The sequence below is a fragment of the Hyperolius riggenbachi genome, chromosome 6 (assembly GCF_040937935.1).
Source record: "Hyperolius riggenbachi isolate aHypRig1 chromosome 6, aHypRig1.pri, whole genome shotgun sequence".
Lineage (NCBI taxonomy): Eukaryota > Metazoa > Chordata > Amphibia > Anura > Hyperoliidae > Hyperolius > Hyperolius riggenbachi.
This window is the reverse complement of record NC_090651.1, coordinates 381,691,473-381,708,582: the sequence shown is the minus strand read 5'-3', so window position 1 is coordinate 381,708,582 and position 17,110 is coordinate 381,691,473. Positions and strand designations below refer to the sequence as shown.

Sequence of the window (17,110 nt, the reverse complement as noted above, 5' to 3'; positions counted from 1 at the left end):
AAAAAATGCACCTTTATTTCTAAATGAAATATCGGCACCATAAATTGTGATAGGGACATCGTTTAAACGGTGTAATAACCGGGACAGATGGGCAAATAAAATACATGAGTTTTAATTACGGTAGCATATATTAATTTCAAACTATAATGGCCAAAAACTGAGACATAATGATTTTTTTTTTCATTTCTTTCTTAATCTTCCTGTTAAAATGGATTTAGAAAAAAATAATTCTTAGCAAAATGTACAACCCAAAGAAAGCCTAATTAGTGGCGGAAAAAACAAGATGTAGATCAATTCATTGTGATAAGTAGCAATAAAGTTATAGGCGAATGAATGGGAGGTGAACGTTGCTCGGATGCATGAGATTTTCGGCACTGCGGTGCTGAACCGGTTAAATTGATATATTACCAATTTTAAAATATTAATATGAAGGAAAAGAAACCAGGATCGGAAGGACCAGTTTGGTTTGAATTATAAAATAACCGATTTTTCTTATGAAATCTTTATGGTATGTGTGACTAGGGGTGTGCAGGGGGCGTGATCAGGGGTGTGGCAGGGGCATGGCTTAAGTGTCTCTCTTTCTCATCTAAAAAAGTTGGGAGGCATGCTTCCCCCAGAGCAGTGGCATAGCAATAGGGGCTGCAGCCCCTGCACCCACGGGGGGAGGGACCGGGGCCCCTCTGGGGCCTGCTCAGGGCCATTTTGAGGGGCAGGAGGGGTCACAGTATGAGGGGAGAGCATGGTCACACATGGGCAGGCAGAGCTCTCCCCTCCAGCTTCAATCAGTGGCAGCAGGCGGCGGGCAGGAACACATACCTCCATGCGCTCCCTGAGCAGGCGCGGGGACCCGGTGATTTCTACTTACCCCCTGCCCCATAGTTTCTGCAACATACAGATATCCAAAGAAAGGACATTTTGGATAAATGTTTATTCCTATTTCTATTCAGTTTTGACCAGAATGGCCATGGTATGCTGAAATGAGACCCTCGTGTCCCTGTACCCCACCACAACTATAACTGCTGTGGCTATGGCTATACTCCAGTCTCATCTCTACGGCGACATTTTTACTGCTGGCAAGATGTATCACTTTGGAATATTTATGTGTTCTGAACTGAGGAGAAACAACACCTGCTTAAGATAAGGTATACATGTATACTACAATTTTTTTTTTTACTTTTCTTTATTAAAGTGCAATATTTACATGTCAGATAAAGTCGTCAGTTCATAATCTTGCTATGTTTATCATTACAGTGATAAATAGTAAAAAAAATAAGAATACTTTAAAATCAACACAAAATCAATACAACACCAACAGTTTGCATAAACTATAAAAAACTGTTGACATGAATAACAGCATATTGAAATTGAGAGAACTTGTGGTGTTAGTGCTGTGATTGCCGTTCCTGTTGCCGTCACATACAATCACTCCGCCCCACAGATTTTGTGGAGCGATGGTTCCATCAATGCCGTCACACAGATTCTCTGAGGTGCAACCACGCTTCAGCAAGTCCAACTCATTTTCTTAAAGGAGGAAAAAAAGTAGTTTTATTAAGCAGTTACTTTATAAATGTGAGGGGATATCATAAACTTTAACTATCACCTGGACGTGAGCACGGTATATTGTTGATATTTTGTCAGTGACATCATTGGTTCCTAAGTGAATAACGTTAAAGGGACTCCGAGCAGTGCAGAAACTATAGAAATATGCATACCATTTTGAAGCTCTCTTTCTCCTCTTTCCAACGATATATAAACCGCCACCCTACACCTTTTAGTTTTTGCAATTTTCGTGATCAAAATCGCAGCAGACGTAATTTCGATCTCGAAAATAGCGAAAACTAAAAGACGTATGGCGGCGGTTTATATATCGTTGGAAAGAGGAGAAAGAGAGCTTCAAAATGGTATGCATTCCATAGTTTCTGCACTGCTTGGAGTCCCCTTAAGAAAATTAGTTCATTGTTGCCTTTGTTTCTCTTACAGACAGAGTGTGCTAGAAGTGACTAAAGTGTGAGATGGAAAAGACTGAGGCTCGTTGGTGGATAAAGTTCCTGTGCTTGAAGAGTTTATGACAATGACCCATCATATGACATTATTATGAGGTGGAAAAGGAATTTCCAAAGTGGTCACATGTCCCTCAAAGATGAGCCAAGACCTGGAAGACCATCATTGATGGACGATGCGGCCACAGTGAAGAAAGTGGATTATTTAATCCTGGAAGAAGGACAAGCAACCGTCCGAATGATCATTAATGAAACCAGCCTCAGTTATGGTGGTGTGTGGAAATTTATTCAAGAGAAGTTGCACAAGTCTAAGGTGTCTGCATGCTGGGTTACACGTTTGCTAACCCCTTTCCAGAAACAAACACGGTGTGACCATTCAAGTAGAGATGCCGTGAACATAGAATTTTCCATTTGCGAACGGCGAACACGAACTTCCGAAAAATGTTTGCGAACAGGCGAATCTGGCAAACCACCAAAGACTTCAATGGGCAGGCGAATTTTAAAACCTACAAAGAGTCTTTGTGGTCACAAAAGTGATTTAAAACTTGCTTCAAGGGGTTTAACACCTGAATAGGAGCATGCCGGAGGGGGAACCATGCCAAAAGTCCCACCCAAAATTACAGAGTTGACTAGTGATGCTTGCAATCTACGCATATCGTAGTTGATGCCTACGCATCGTAGTTTCAACTCCTAGTTCCAAATTTACGCTTACGAATTTACGCGTAACATAGTACCGCTACGCTTAATTACATAAACATCCGTACACGTAAAAATAGACACATTAACACGTGCGTACTAGTTGACTTCCCAATCCAACTGTGTTCTACATGAAGCACTTTGTGTAGAACACAGTTGGATTGGTAAGTCAACTAGTACACATGTGTTAATGCGTCTATTTTTACGTGTACGGATGTTTATGTAATTAAGCGTAGCGGTACTATGTTACGCGTAAATTCGTATGCATATAAAATTACGCATTGGACAGGGGATAGTATGTGTAAGAGATTTCCACGCATGCGCTTTGGCGGATTAAAGCGGAAACTTTTCTGCATGATGGCATATTCGTCCGCATACAACTACGTTATGGATTTTGTAGATGAATGCGTAATTACGGTGCACATTAGTAGTTGAGCAAATTGAAACGTAACGTAATTTAACTACGCGTAATTGCGGAAAATTATGCGTAAATCCCAGCGTAGCGTAGAATGCTCCTTACAATCATCACTAGAGTTGACGCAGGGTCAGGTTGTAATCCCTGAAGGGCAGAAATCACAGTATGCACAGCTCTGGGTGTCAGTGGGCTGTGGAGTGTCTCATGCAGAGAAATGCAATAGTGCTATCAGAATACAGTGAAATAATAATGCACTGGAGTGGTTCTGTGCCTGCAGCTCAATGAGGCAACAGCAGTAGTGTGCACACAGCTCTGGGTGTCAGTGGGCTGTGGAGTATCACACACACAAAAAAACACAGAAGACCGATGTGCTAGCCCTCAAAAGGGCTGTTTGCTTTCACAGCAAGTAAGGAACAAGAACACAGGCCTAGCTAATGCTTTCCCTACCTATCTGCAGCAAGTCTGACCCTGCTCTCACTAACAGTCAGCAGCCAGCAGAGAATGAATCCAATATGATCACCGCAACTGCTTGTTGATGGGGGGGGGGGGGATCCAGGAAGGGGTTCTAGCTGATTGGCTGCCATGTGTCTGCTGACTGTGACGTAAGGAGTCAAAGTTTAGCTCAATTATGATGTATAGGAGGTGAATCGAACACACCAAATGTTCGCTGTTTGCCACAAATACAAACAGCTGATGTTCACAGAATATTGCTCGCCGGCGAACTGTTCGGGCCATCTCTACTTTCAAGACAGATGTTGACACAGTTGGGAGAGGATGAAGAGGATTTTTTTGGTCGGCACTATAGCCTTTCCCAAGCAGGAACTTTATCACACTGCAAGCCTCAATATTTTTACATCTCACAGTCACTTCTAGCACAGTACAAGTAAAAGAAATAAAGTATACAATGAGCTGATTTTCTCAATATCATGCACTTAAAGAGGAGCTGTTAGGTATAGGGTCTCAGAGAAAAAAAAACACATATATCAGTAGCTAAATATTGGCTGTACTTACATTACATATGCATTTCACTGTCCACGTTTGGATTTCACAGAATTTTTATATAGTATTTGCAAAGAATGATGCTTCTGACAGCTCATGGCAGGTTCCATGTTTGTCTGTCTTGTATGAAGCCAATTGTGATGTCATATCCTCCCTGCTTCCTGATGATTCGACTCACAAAAAAGATCCTAATGGACAACACTACTGTGCAGTGAATATTAATTAGCCATGTGGCTAGGAACAATAGCGGACTCATGCAGTATACTCTAATGGAACATGTGTCCTGTGATTTTTCAGTGCTGTGAGTTTAGGCTGCTGCTGTTAGAAGCTGCGGTAACATGAGCCTGTAGGCTCAGGGTGTGATAGGGAAATGAAGGGGGATGACCCAAGGTAGTGCAGTGGGGAGAAGAAGCAGCTCCAGAATGCTTTGTAGTATCTGTTATGCATCCTGCGGCCTCCTTAGGAGCTTGGGAATAATAGCCTTGCTGTTCAGCACACATCACAGTAAGAGAGATTTTTAACTTCAGTATTGCCTTTTTGGCTTCCTTCTAAACTGTTTAACACAGGAAAATAGAGGTTTAAATTAGCTTTTGCAGCCTGACAGTTACTCTTTAAGGATGTTAGGAATCCGGCTCTGTGTGGTTGCACCTGCTGGTGGCACTTGGTTTCAGGACTGTGCTAACATCTATCACCAGCAGGTGGCATTGTGCAGCATGTCATGGACATTTCTTTGCCTGCAGTTTCCTGGTTCACCTGCTGGTGGCTCTCTGCATCTGGACAGTAGTAATTCTATCATTCACCAGCAGGTGGCCCTCATGCTATCTATCCTGGACAATTATGCATCATCTGATGGGATTTGCATTTAAGGACTCCACCCGCCTCAGAACCTTGCCAGAACCTGAGTTCAGCTTGGCTGTCCTGATCGCTGTGTTCTGTGCTCCCTGCTCTGAGAAGCTCTGCTCTGATCTGATCTCCTGGTTTATGTTCTTTGCTTACTCTGACTCTGATTTGCCTTGCCCTTGTCTGCTGTTCCGCCTGGTCTGTAAATATCTCTGTATATTGTTGTATAGTTAGTTAGTTAGGATTGCTGTGTTTATGTGGGTTGCACTGTGGGATTTACCATTTGCTAATTTGTATATAATTGCACTGATTGACAATAAAACTGTTTATTTCACATTCATTGGTTTCCGTCTCAGTTCTGCTGCACATTGTGATCTATCAAGTCTGCTGCTAAAAGCAGCCGTAACAAAGGACCAATGATGTCACTGATGAAATGTCATCAATATACCATAATAACTTCTGGGTGATAATAAAACTTTATGATACTGGTATAGTCCACAACTCCGCATACATGTTAAAGAATATGCTTATTGCAGTCATTGTGCCCCGCTGCTGAACCTCACCCTCTCTCTCAATATTTTACTTTTGTATTGTCCAGTCCCTTCCCCAGCCTGAGTAGTCCAGCATACAGGGAAGATTTGCAAGGAAGCTTTAATTGATGTATACTTATATTGAAAGCATTTAAGAACTCAGGGCCATTTTTAGGCATAGGCAAACAAGACAAATGAGAATGAGGCCTTAATTGCATGGCAGGTGCTATTATTGCACTAATTAAGCTGTCATTTTTTTGCTCTATATTATATCGCAAACAAACAGCACCCCTTCCTGGACCCTCCAACAACAAGCAGTTGCGGTGGCCATATTGGATTAATCCTCTGCTGGCTGCTGACTGTTAGTGAGAGCAGGGTCAGACTTGCTGTAGGGAAAGCATTAGCTAGGCCTGTGTTCTTGTTCCTTACTTGCTGTGAAAGCAAACAGCCCTTTTGAGGGTCAGCACACCGGAACTCTTCTGGATTTATAAGAAAATTGTCTGACCTGTAAATACCCAGGCTGTACATATACAGTATGTTTTTAATGTTTTTAAAAGTGGCTACACATCTATCATAACAATTGTAGGAAGGGTTTGTTAGGATGCTACTGATTTTTGGCCCCTTGGCGGTATGATTATTTCCGGATTTTAGGGTCTTTTTAAGATGTTCCCGACCCTAAAATCAGGAAAAAAATCATGTCACCAGAGTCTCTGCAGCAGCCCCTGCTCTCACCTCCCTGGGCTCCAGCACCGCAATTTTACCTCCATCCTCCAGGTGGCGCTGTAACTCTGTAGTGAAATAGATGACGGTAATCTCACCAGAGTGATTCAGAGCCTCAGAGGACAGAAAGGAGAATGGCTACCAACGTCTGGATCCCCCGGGAGGTGCATAAAAACACCCACTGTACATTGTACTCTGCATAGAACTTCCGGCAGCTAGCCCGAGCGTAGCTCAGGATTACCACCAGGAAGGTCAAACTTGTTATTGGTGCCTTCAAAACAAATTGAATAAAGGTTATGATCAGTGATGAGCAAAAATGGTGATATTCTTGTTGCATTAATTTTCACAAAAATATTGTTAAATTCGACTTTTGAGTGAAAATGACATCATTTTGTAATACGGTTGTAATTTTTCACATTTTTGGCAAATTTTCACACTAAAATATTAGATTTTTGCAATTTGCAGTAAATATATATTAATTTTTTGTGGGTTTTTTTGCAGTAAAAAAAGATGTTGTTTGAATTTGGAAATGCCATTTTTAATGCGAAAATGACTGTGGTGAAATTTTGTGAGCAACACTGGTTTTTATTCCATTTGCAAGATCTGTGAAACGGGGGTGGGGGGGGGGTGGAGTAGGGGCATCGCCTAGAGCTTCAAAATAGCCAGAAATGGCTAACTCAACAGTAGAACTTTAACCACACTGGCGTTCTATTACCTGCACCAGGGTGGCGGCACAGCAGTTTTTTGTAAAAAAAAAAAAAAAAAAATTTAAATCATGTACCTAGCTACATTATGTCCCCTCCCTGCAGCGTCCGGCGCGCAGCTTCGATCTTCGCCAGCACGTACCCACGTAAGGAAATCTCGTTCTGAACGGGATTTCCTTAAGGGCTTCCCCCGTCGCCATGATGACCATCGTGATGACGTCATCGGCGTCGTGACATCAGACGGAGTCCCGATCCACCCATCAGATGGAGTCCCGATCCACCCATCAGCGCTGCCTGGCCAATCAGTGGGTCAGGGGTCTCGGCGGGGGGCGGCAGTTACGCAGCAGGTAGCGGCGCATCGGCGGCGATCGGCATGATCAGGACCAACACGCAGCAAGCAAAGTGCTTGCTGCGTGTTTAAAAAAAAATTGTGAAAATCGGCCCAGCAGGACCTGACTGGCGCCCTCCAGCGGTCATGGACGAGCTGAGCTCGTCCATACCGCCAAGGAGGTTGAAGTGCACTAGACCAGAGATGGTACACTAGGCTTAATTTATACTTACCCAGGGCTTCCTCCAGCCCAATAAGCATAGCTGAGTCCCTCGCCGTCCTCCTCAGGCCCTCTGTTCTCCTTTCCTTTGGAGTGTTCTGCACCTGTGCAGTACTACAGAAGTGCAACAAGGTGTGCATGTGCAGCCTAGCCTGCAACAACAATACAAATTCAGCTACCTCAGCCGGGCGACCATATGGGCTGAAAAAAGCCGCCATCACCTGCACTCTCATAATGGTGCGCACAAGACCAGTGACTGGTTTGCAGTCACTGCATACCTTTCACTGCATCTGTGACTGCACATTGCATACTACCTGGCAGTCACTGCATACCTTTCACTGCATCTGTGACTGCACATTGCATACTACCTGGCAGTCAGTGCATACCTTTCACTTGAATGGATGGCAGACTTGCCCTCCAGAACAGATTCTTGTTAAAGGATTTAAAGTTGATGTATCTCATATATAGCAGGGCCTCAAAAGTCCTCCTGTATTGTTATTTTTGGTCACTATCTCGGGACGTGCATGTCATGCCTGCTGCCTTCCTTGGATGTGTGGTAGCCATTCCTGCTCCTTTGCCCACAGCGTGCCTGCTGCCTTCCTTGGATGTGTGGTACCCGTTCCTGCTCCTTTGCCCATAGCGTGCCTGCTGCCTTCCTTGGATGTGTGGTACCCGTTCCTGCTCCTTTGCCCATAGCGTGCCTGCTGCCTTCCTTGGATGTGTGGTACCCGTTCCTGCTCCTTTGCCCATAGCGTGCCTGCTGCCTTCCTGGGATGTGTGGTGGTGATAGCCATTTCTTAGGCTCCCACTCCGGACCGTAATTGAACCAGGATTCCCAGGCCATTACCTGTGGTCACCATGCTACTGATAAAGTACCATCGAAAGTTTCACACAGTTGAATGAATGGCAGACTTGCCCTCCATAACACATTCTTGGCAAATGCTTTCGATTTGGTTTGTCTTACACTGGGAAAACATTTAGAAATGGCCTTGTAGCCCTTTTCTGACTTGTGAGCAGTCACAATGCACAGCCGCAAATCCTCCCTGAGCACCTTTGTCTTAACCATGACTGTCCACAAACCACTGCTGTTATTTACCTGTTGAGTTGATTAAAACAGCTGTTCCCAATTAATCAAGTTAATTAGGATGCTTTAGAACAGCTTGGACTGTTTGGAATGGTATAGAACTTCGGATTTTTGTACAGACTGTGACAGTTTGTGAAGGGTACTAATTGTTTTGGACTGCACACTTTTTGCTCAAATGTAAATAAAAGAAATGTTGCCAAAGTTTGGGCAACCTTGTTAATCATCCTAATTTTCCTGTATAAATCGTTGGTTCTTACAATAAAAAATGTCAGTTAAATATATCATATAGGAGACACACATAGTGATATTTGAGAAGTGAAATTCAGTTTATTTGATTTAGAGTTTGTGCACAATAATTGTTTAAATAGGATTAGGCAGGTGCATACATTTAGGCACTGTTGTCATGTTATTGATTCCAAAACCTTTAGAACTAATTATTGGAACTCAAATTGGCTTGCTTAGCTCAGTCACCCCTGACCTACATACACAGATGAATCCAATTATGAGAAAGAGTATTTAAGGGGTGTCCGTTGTAAGTTTCCCTCCTCTTTTAATTTTCTCTGAAGAGTAGCAACAGGGGGGTCTCAAAACAACTCTCAAATGAACTGAAGACAAAGATTGTTCACCATCATGGTTTAGGGGAAGGATACCGAAAACTGTCTCAGAGATTTCAGCTGTCTGTTTCCACAGTAAGGAACATATTGAGGAAATGGAAGACCACAGGCTCAGTTAAAGTTAAGGCTCGAAGTGGCAGACCAAGAAAAAATTCCAATAGACGGAAGTGACAAATGGTGAGAACAGTCAGAGTCAACCCACAGACCAGCACCAAAGACCTACAATATCATCTTACTGCAGATGGAGGCACTGTGCATCGTTCAACGATTCGGCGCAATTTACACAAGAAGATGCTGTATGTGAGAGTGATGCAGAGGAAGCCTTTTCTCCGCCCACTGTACAAACAGACGCTTGAGGTATGCTGAAGCAAACACATTTGGACAAGCCAGCTTTATTTTGGAATAAAGTGCTGTGGATCGATGAAACTAAAATTGAGTTATTTGTGCATAGCAAGGGGCATTATGCATGGAGGAAAAAGAATACAGCATTCCAAGATAAACACCTGCTACCTACAGTAATATATGGTAGTGATTCCATCATGCTGTATGGCTGTGTGGCCAGTGCAGGGACTGGGAATCTTGTCAAAGTTGAGGGACGCATGGATTCCACTCAGTATCAGCAGATTCTGGAGACCAATGTCTAGGAATCAGTGACAAAGCTGAAGCTGCGCTGGGGCTGGATCATTCAACAAGACAACGACCCTAAACACTGCTCAAAATCCACTAAGGCATTCATGCAGAGGAACAAATACAACTTTCTGGAATTGCCATGTCAGTCCCCAGACCTGAGTATAATTGAAAATCTGCGGTGTGAGTTATAGAGAACTGTCCATGCTCAGAAGCCATCAAGGCTGAATGAACTAGAGATGTTTTGTAAAGAGGAATGGTCCAAAATACCTTCAACCAGAATCCAGACTCTCATTGGAACCTACAGGAAGCGTTTAGAGGCTGTAATTTCTGCAAAAGGAGGATCTACTAAATATTGATTTCATTTATTTTTGTGGTGCCCAAATTTATGCACCTGCCTAATTTTGTTTAAACAATTATTGCACACTTTCTGTAAATCCAATAAACTTCATTTCACTTCTCAAATATCATTGTGCTTGTCTCCTATATGATATATGTTACGGACATTTTTTTATCGTAATAACCAACGATTTATACAGGAAAATCATAACGATTAACAAGGTTGCCCAAACTTTTGCATCCCACTGTATATACTGTTATACTGTGTATATACAGGTTCTAGGTCTTTCCCCGCCACATGTCACTGCGCATGCACTCGCCCGCGCGCGCACAAGTCCACCGTGCACACGCCCGCCCCTTGGCTCCATTCTCCCTTGCAAGCCACGTCACTCCCCCTCAGTGTCTCTGCGTCCCTGCACATGCGCACTACAGAAAAACACACACACACGGACATGAGGCACGGGTTTCATTAGGTAGGAGATATAGATATAGATAGATAGATAGATAGATAGATAGATAGATAGATAGATAGATAGATATACATATACATATACACTAGCTGGACGCCCGGCGTTGCCCGGGTATGTATTTGGCTAGTGTTGGCTGTGCCCACTTTTCCTAACCCTAACACACAATTACTTAATGACCAAGTATGTGAGCTTTGCGGTCTTTGGCATCAATAATTTGCATTGAGATTAAACAAATCTGATTGGCTGTTTTTGGCTCCACCCCTTTGTCTGAATTTGAACCCCAGTCACCCAATGACCAACTGTACCAGGTTTAAGGCTTGTACCATTAACAGTGAAAGAATGGTAGCAATTACATATTTCCCTTGAAAATCAATAGGTGAATTTTGATTGGCTTTTGTAGGCTCCACCCACTTCTCTGAATAATAGTCCCAGTCACCCAGTGGCCAATTGTGCAAAGTTTGAGAACCCTACCATTAAAAGTGTAAGAATTAGTGCAGTTTACATTTTCTCAGTGAAATTTGCATTTGTCTCCGCCTACTGATGACCCGGCATTGCCCGATTATGTATTTTGCAGGTGCTGGCTGCACCCACTTTTCCTTACCCTAACACACAATTAATAAGTTACTCAATGACCAAGTTTGTGAGCTTTGCGGTCTTTGGCATCAATAACCTGCATTAAAATTAAACAAATCATATTGGCTGTTTGTGGCTCCACCCCCTTTTATAAATTTAAACCCCAGTCACCCAATGATCAACTGTACCAGGTTTGAGGCTTGTGGCATTAACAGTGCAAGAATGGCAGCAATGAAATATTCCCCTGAAAAATCAATAGGTAATTTTTGATTTCCTTTTGTAGGCTCCACCCACTTTTCTGAATATTAACCCCAGTCACCCAGTAACCAACTGTGCAAAGTTTGAGAACCCTGCCATTAACAGTGTAAGAATGGCTGCTGTTTACATTCTCCCAGTAAAATTTGTATTTGTCTCCGCCAACTTATGAACCGGTGTTGCCCGCTTATGTATTTGGCTGGTGTTGGCTGTGCCTACTTTTCTAACCCTAACGCACAATTAATCAATTACTCAATTACCAAGTTTGTGAGCTTTGCGGTGTTTGGCATCAATAATTTGCATTGGAATGAAACAAATTGAATTGGCTGCTTGTGGCTCCACCCCCTTTCTGAAATTGAACTCTAGTCACCCAATGATCAACTGTACCAGGTTTGAGGCTTGTGCCATTAACAGTGCAAGAATGGCAGCAATGTTAATATTCTCCTTTAAAATCAATAGGTTAATTTTGATTGGCTTTTATAGACTCCACACACTTTTCTGAATAATAATCCCAGTCACCCAGTAACCAACTGTGCAAAGTTTGAGAACCCTGCCATTACCAGTGTAAGAATGGCTGCAGTTTACATTTTCCAGTGAAATTTGTATTTGTCTCCGCCCCCTTTTTGGTTATGGGAATAAAAAGTATCCTATACTTTATTCAAGGTCATGTACTATGTGTGTGCCAAATTTCATTCAAATCCGTTCAGCCATTTTTGTGTGATCGAGTAACAAACATCCAAACATCCGAACTTTCCCATTTATTATATTAGTAGGATAGGATACACACAGTATAGGGCAGGGCTCTCTCACCCTTTTGTGTCTTGGAATGTTATTCATTTAATAGCTTGCACTCTATACATACATTTTAGTCATGATGTTAAATATGCTATTGTAATCACCAGTTCTGTATTTTCTACCCATGTTCATATTTGATGCATATCATTGTCTGTATAATTATGTATCCCTTGTTTGTTTTCTTACATTGTACAGCGCCACGGAATATGTTGGCGCTTTATAAATAAATAATAATAATTATATATGTGTGCGTGTGTGTATCTTTTTTACCTGTTTGACGATAATAAGAGTAACATTTATCTTCATTTCCAACACATCTTTGGCCTTGGTGTTCAATGCAGGAGTCACTGTCAGGATTTAGTCTGGAGCAGAAGTCGCACTTTAATCCATTTTCATACACTGTAAGAAATTAGATTTTTTTTTTAAAGATATCTGTTTTTGTAACTATACACAGTAACAATAATTTATAATAGGGATGGGACGACGAATCCGGCGAATCCACGAATCCCTCGAATATTGGGAAATATTCGAGATTCGTGGATTCGAATATCGACGCCATTTTCCACTTTACGAATCCGCCGAATCCCGACGCTGCATCGCCGCGCATCCGCCGCTCGCACTCGTCCTCCTCCGACCCGCGCCTCCTCCGACCGCCCCGCGCCTCCTCCGCCCGACCGCCCGCATACTTTGTATCAACTCACCCGTCCAGTGGAGCGCAGACAGAGCGGCAGACCTCTCGCTGACTTCCTGGTTCCCTCTAGTGACGGCTTTTACAATGACGTCATCAGTAAAAGCCGGTCCGGCCACTAGAGGGAACCGAGAAGTAAGGACGAGGTCTGCCGCTCTGCGCTCCACTGGACAGGTGAGTTGATACTTAAGCAGGGGTGAGCGAGGAGGCACGGGGGACGGAGGAGGCCATGGGGGTGAGCGGAGGAGGCACGGGGGGGGGAGCGACACCTACCTACCTACCACTTTACCTACCTACCTGCCACTATACCTACCTAAAGGCCCCCTATACGTACCTACCTACCTACCGGGCACTATACCTACCTACCTACAGACCCCTATACCTACCTAAAGGCCCCCTATACTACCTACCTACCACTATACCTACCTACCTACAGGCCCCTATACCTACCTAAAGGCCCCCTATATGTACCTACCTACCTAAAGGCCCCTATACCTACCTAAAGGCCTCTATACCTACCTACCTAAAGGCCCCCTATACGTGCCTACCTACCTAAAGGCCCCTATACCTACCTACCTAAAGGCCCCTATACCTACCTACCTACATACCTACCTATACTTAAGGCCTTATACTCTGCTACCTATACTGAAGGTCCCTTTAACTACCTACCTACCTACAGGACACTATACCTACCTACCTACCGGCCACTATACCTACCTACAGGCCACTATACCTACCTAAAGGCCCCCTATACGTACCTACCTACCTACCTACCTAAAGGCCCCTATACCTACCTACCTACCTAAAGGCCCCTATACTTACCTACCTACCTACCTACCTAAAGGCCCCTATACCTACCTACAGGCCTCTATACCTACCTACCTACTTAAAGGCCCCCTATACGTGCCTACCTACCTAAAGGCCCCTATACCTACCTACCTAAAGGCCCCTATACCTACCTACCTACATACCTACCTATACTTAAGGCCCTATACCCTGCTACATATACTGAAGGTCCCTTTAACTACCTACCTACCTACAGGACACTATACCTACCTACCTACCGGCCACTATACTTACCTACCTACCTACAGGCCACTATACCTACCTAAAGGCCCCCTATACGTACCTACCTACCTACCTAAAGGCCCCTATACCTACCTACCTAAAGGCCCCTATACCTACCTACCTACATACCTACCTATACTTAAGGCCCTATACCCTGCTACCTATACTGAAGGTCCCTTTACCTACCTAAAGGCCCCTATACCTACCTACATACCTACCTATACTTAAGGCCTCTATATACCCTGTTACCTATACTGAAGGCCCTATACCCTGCTACCTATACTGAAGTTCCCTTTACCTACCTAAAGGCCCCTATACCTACCTACATACCTACCTATACTTAAGGCCTCTATATACCCTGCTACCTATACTGAAGGCCCATATACCCTGCTACCTATACTGAAGGCCCCTATACCCTGCTACCTATACTGAAGGCCTATATACCCTGCTACCTATACTGAAGGCCCATATACCCTGCTACCTATACTGAAGGCCCATATACCCTGCTACCTATACTGAAGGCCCATATACCCTGCTACCTATACTGAAGGCCCATATACCCTGCTACCTATACTGAAGGCACATATACCTTGCTACCTATACTGAAGGCCTATATACCCTGCTACCTATACTGAAGGCACATATACCCTGCTATCTATACTGAAGGCCCCTATACCCTGCTACCTATACTGAAGGCCCATATATCCTGCTACCTATACTGAAGGCCCATATACCCTGCTACCTATACTGAAGGCACATATACCCTGCTACCTATACTGAAGGCACATATACCCTGCTACCTATACTGAAGGCCTATATACCCTGCTACCTATACTGAAGGCCCATATACCTTTCTACCTATACTGAAGGCCCATATACCTTGCTACCTATATTGAAAGCTACCAATATTGAAGGCACCCATACCTAGCTAGCTATACTGAAGGCACCTTTACCTCGCTACCTATACTGCGGGCAACTATACCACGGATCGCACAATTCGTATGTGCAGGATTCGTTAGATTCGGGATTCGAAAGGTTCGAGATATTCGAGAACCTTTTTAGATTCGGATCCGGATTCGGATTCGAAGAAATTGTGGATTCGTCCCATCCCTAATTTATAACAATCTGATTGGGACCACGTACAGTAGATCCCTGAAGTATGAAAACTTCCCTCAAAGCCCTTAAACTCTGTCTTCATGTTTTGTTTTTTTTCTTTTCCATCACACATTCTGATCTAACAGTAAAGGTGGCCACACACAATACAATTTATTAGATTTCTTTTCAATTAAGGGCAGGGCCGGGCCGAGGTATAGGCTGGAGAGGCTCCAGCCTCAGGGCGCAGTGTAGGAGGGGGCGCACAATTCATTCAGCTGTCATTCATAATTGTGTTTGAAGCAGAAAGAAATAAGAAAAGGGGATACATAGCAGTGACTGCAAGCCAGATAACTAGATATTAAGGTGTTGGGGAGGTTGTGGGCCCTGTGGCCCTCTTAGTCTAATAGCAATCAGTGTGTGACAGCTGGGGTGGGAGGGATGGAGGGGCGCACTTTGGTGTCTCAGCCTTGGGTGCTGGAGGACCTTGTCCCGGCTCTGATTAAGGGCTCGATTCACAAAGCGGTGCTAACCCAGTTAGCATGCCTAAAAGACTTTAGGCATGATAACCATTGCACCATGCTGGTGAAAAGCCAGTTTAGGCGTGATAAGTTTAGGTGTGATAAGTTTAGGTGTGATAAGTTTAGGCATGCTAAGTTTAGATAAGTTTAGATCGCTTGCAAAGTCCCGCACGCAAAGCAGCGCCATTAAACTTTATACAAAGTGCACCAGTCTTTGCTAGCGTAAAACTTTTGATCAGCTGTGCACTGCGGTGCTAACGCAGTTGGCGCTTAAACTTAGCATGCCTAAACTTATCACACCTAAACTTATCATGCCTAAACTTATCACACCTAAACTTATCACACCTAAACTTATCATGCCTAAACTGAGTTTAGGCATGATAAAGGGCTTTTCACCAGCGTGCTAACTGTTAGCACCGCTTTGTGAATCAGGCCCCAAGAGTTTACAATAATTTTTTACTGATTGGTTGCAACATTTAAGAAATCTGACCAGTGTGTTCAATTTTTGACTAATTACGAAAAAAGAAATTGAAACCTCTGAGAAAATTGCTTGGGAGTATATATAAGGACATTTACAATCTACCCAACACCATTAAATTTTCATAAAAATTGTTAAGAAAAATCCACCACTCTCGATTGACTTATAACAAATAAAAACGGGAAATCTGATCAGATTTCTTGTTTAAATTAACAAAGAAGCTTTCGATTTTTCGGGACCACCGATCGTTTTTATCGAATTGCCGTAAAATCGGATCATTTTATTGTATCCTGTGTGGCCACCTTTTGTAGGGTCCCCCTAACCACAACTAGCCCTTTTCCTACCAATGCCCACTACACCTACAAACAGTTCCAGCTTGATATCCTACTGGTTCTTCCAGCTGGGAGTTACTTATTTTCTGGAGGCGGGCTGCTGCATCATCTCAGTGCTAATGAGGAGCACAAATTTTGTATAATCTAAATTTTGCATTGGAATTGGCAATTACGATGCAAAATTGTAACCCAAAAATTTTGGGGAAAATCAAATAATTTAGTCCATAACCATAATCAGAATCTTTCATTTTAAAATTGCGTGTAATTTAGTGCCGACTTGGTTAGTGGTTAACAGCAAAGACTCCATACATGCCATTGTCACCACCATTGCTATGCGGAATAGTGGGAACAAGTAAAAAAAAATATTTTTTTAAAGAAGTTTTTGAAAACAATCCATTAAAAAAGTTCAAAGGAAAAATGGTACACTCTAAAGCAGTGGTCCTCAAACTAAGGCCTGTGGGTCGAATGCGGCCCCCTGAGGCTTTTTCACCGGCCCCCTACTCACAAAATGTATTACATATAGATGCGGTCCACTGCATCTTTAAATATTGATGTCTCGCATATAGAATAGCTGTGCTGGTACCATCAATCCACAGGGAAGCCAGCGAGCAGCCATTCGCTGGCTTCCAATGCTTTTCTATTGGATGACAGGTTGCTCCCTGAGTATGCTTTACTTTCTGGCTAAAAGGTTTTTTTTTACTATCTGCACATGCTGTTGTATT

At 43.3% G+C, this 17,110-nt stretch overlaps 1 protein-coding gene across 1 annotated transcript in view; it reads right to left on the bottom strand.

The window, feature by feature from the left end:
• Positions 1 to 1,194: 1,194 nt before the first annotated feature.
• LOC137523102 (ly6/PLAUR domain-containing protein 8-like) overlaps positions 1,195 to 17,110 on the bottom strand; it is a 44,107-nt gene continuing 28,191 nt past the window's right edge. The window contains exons 4-5 of the mRNA XM_068243319.1: positions 12,480 to 12,608; positions 1,195 to 1,521 (exon numbers count right to left, since the gene is read on the bottom strand). Of these exons, the coding sequence (XP_068099420.1) occupies positions 1,298 to 1,521; positions 12,480 to 12,608 (353 nt within the window). The 3' untranslated portion in view covers positions 1,195 to 1,297. The remainder of the gene's footprint in view (positions 1,522 to 12,479; positions 12,609 to 17,110) is intronic.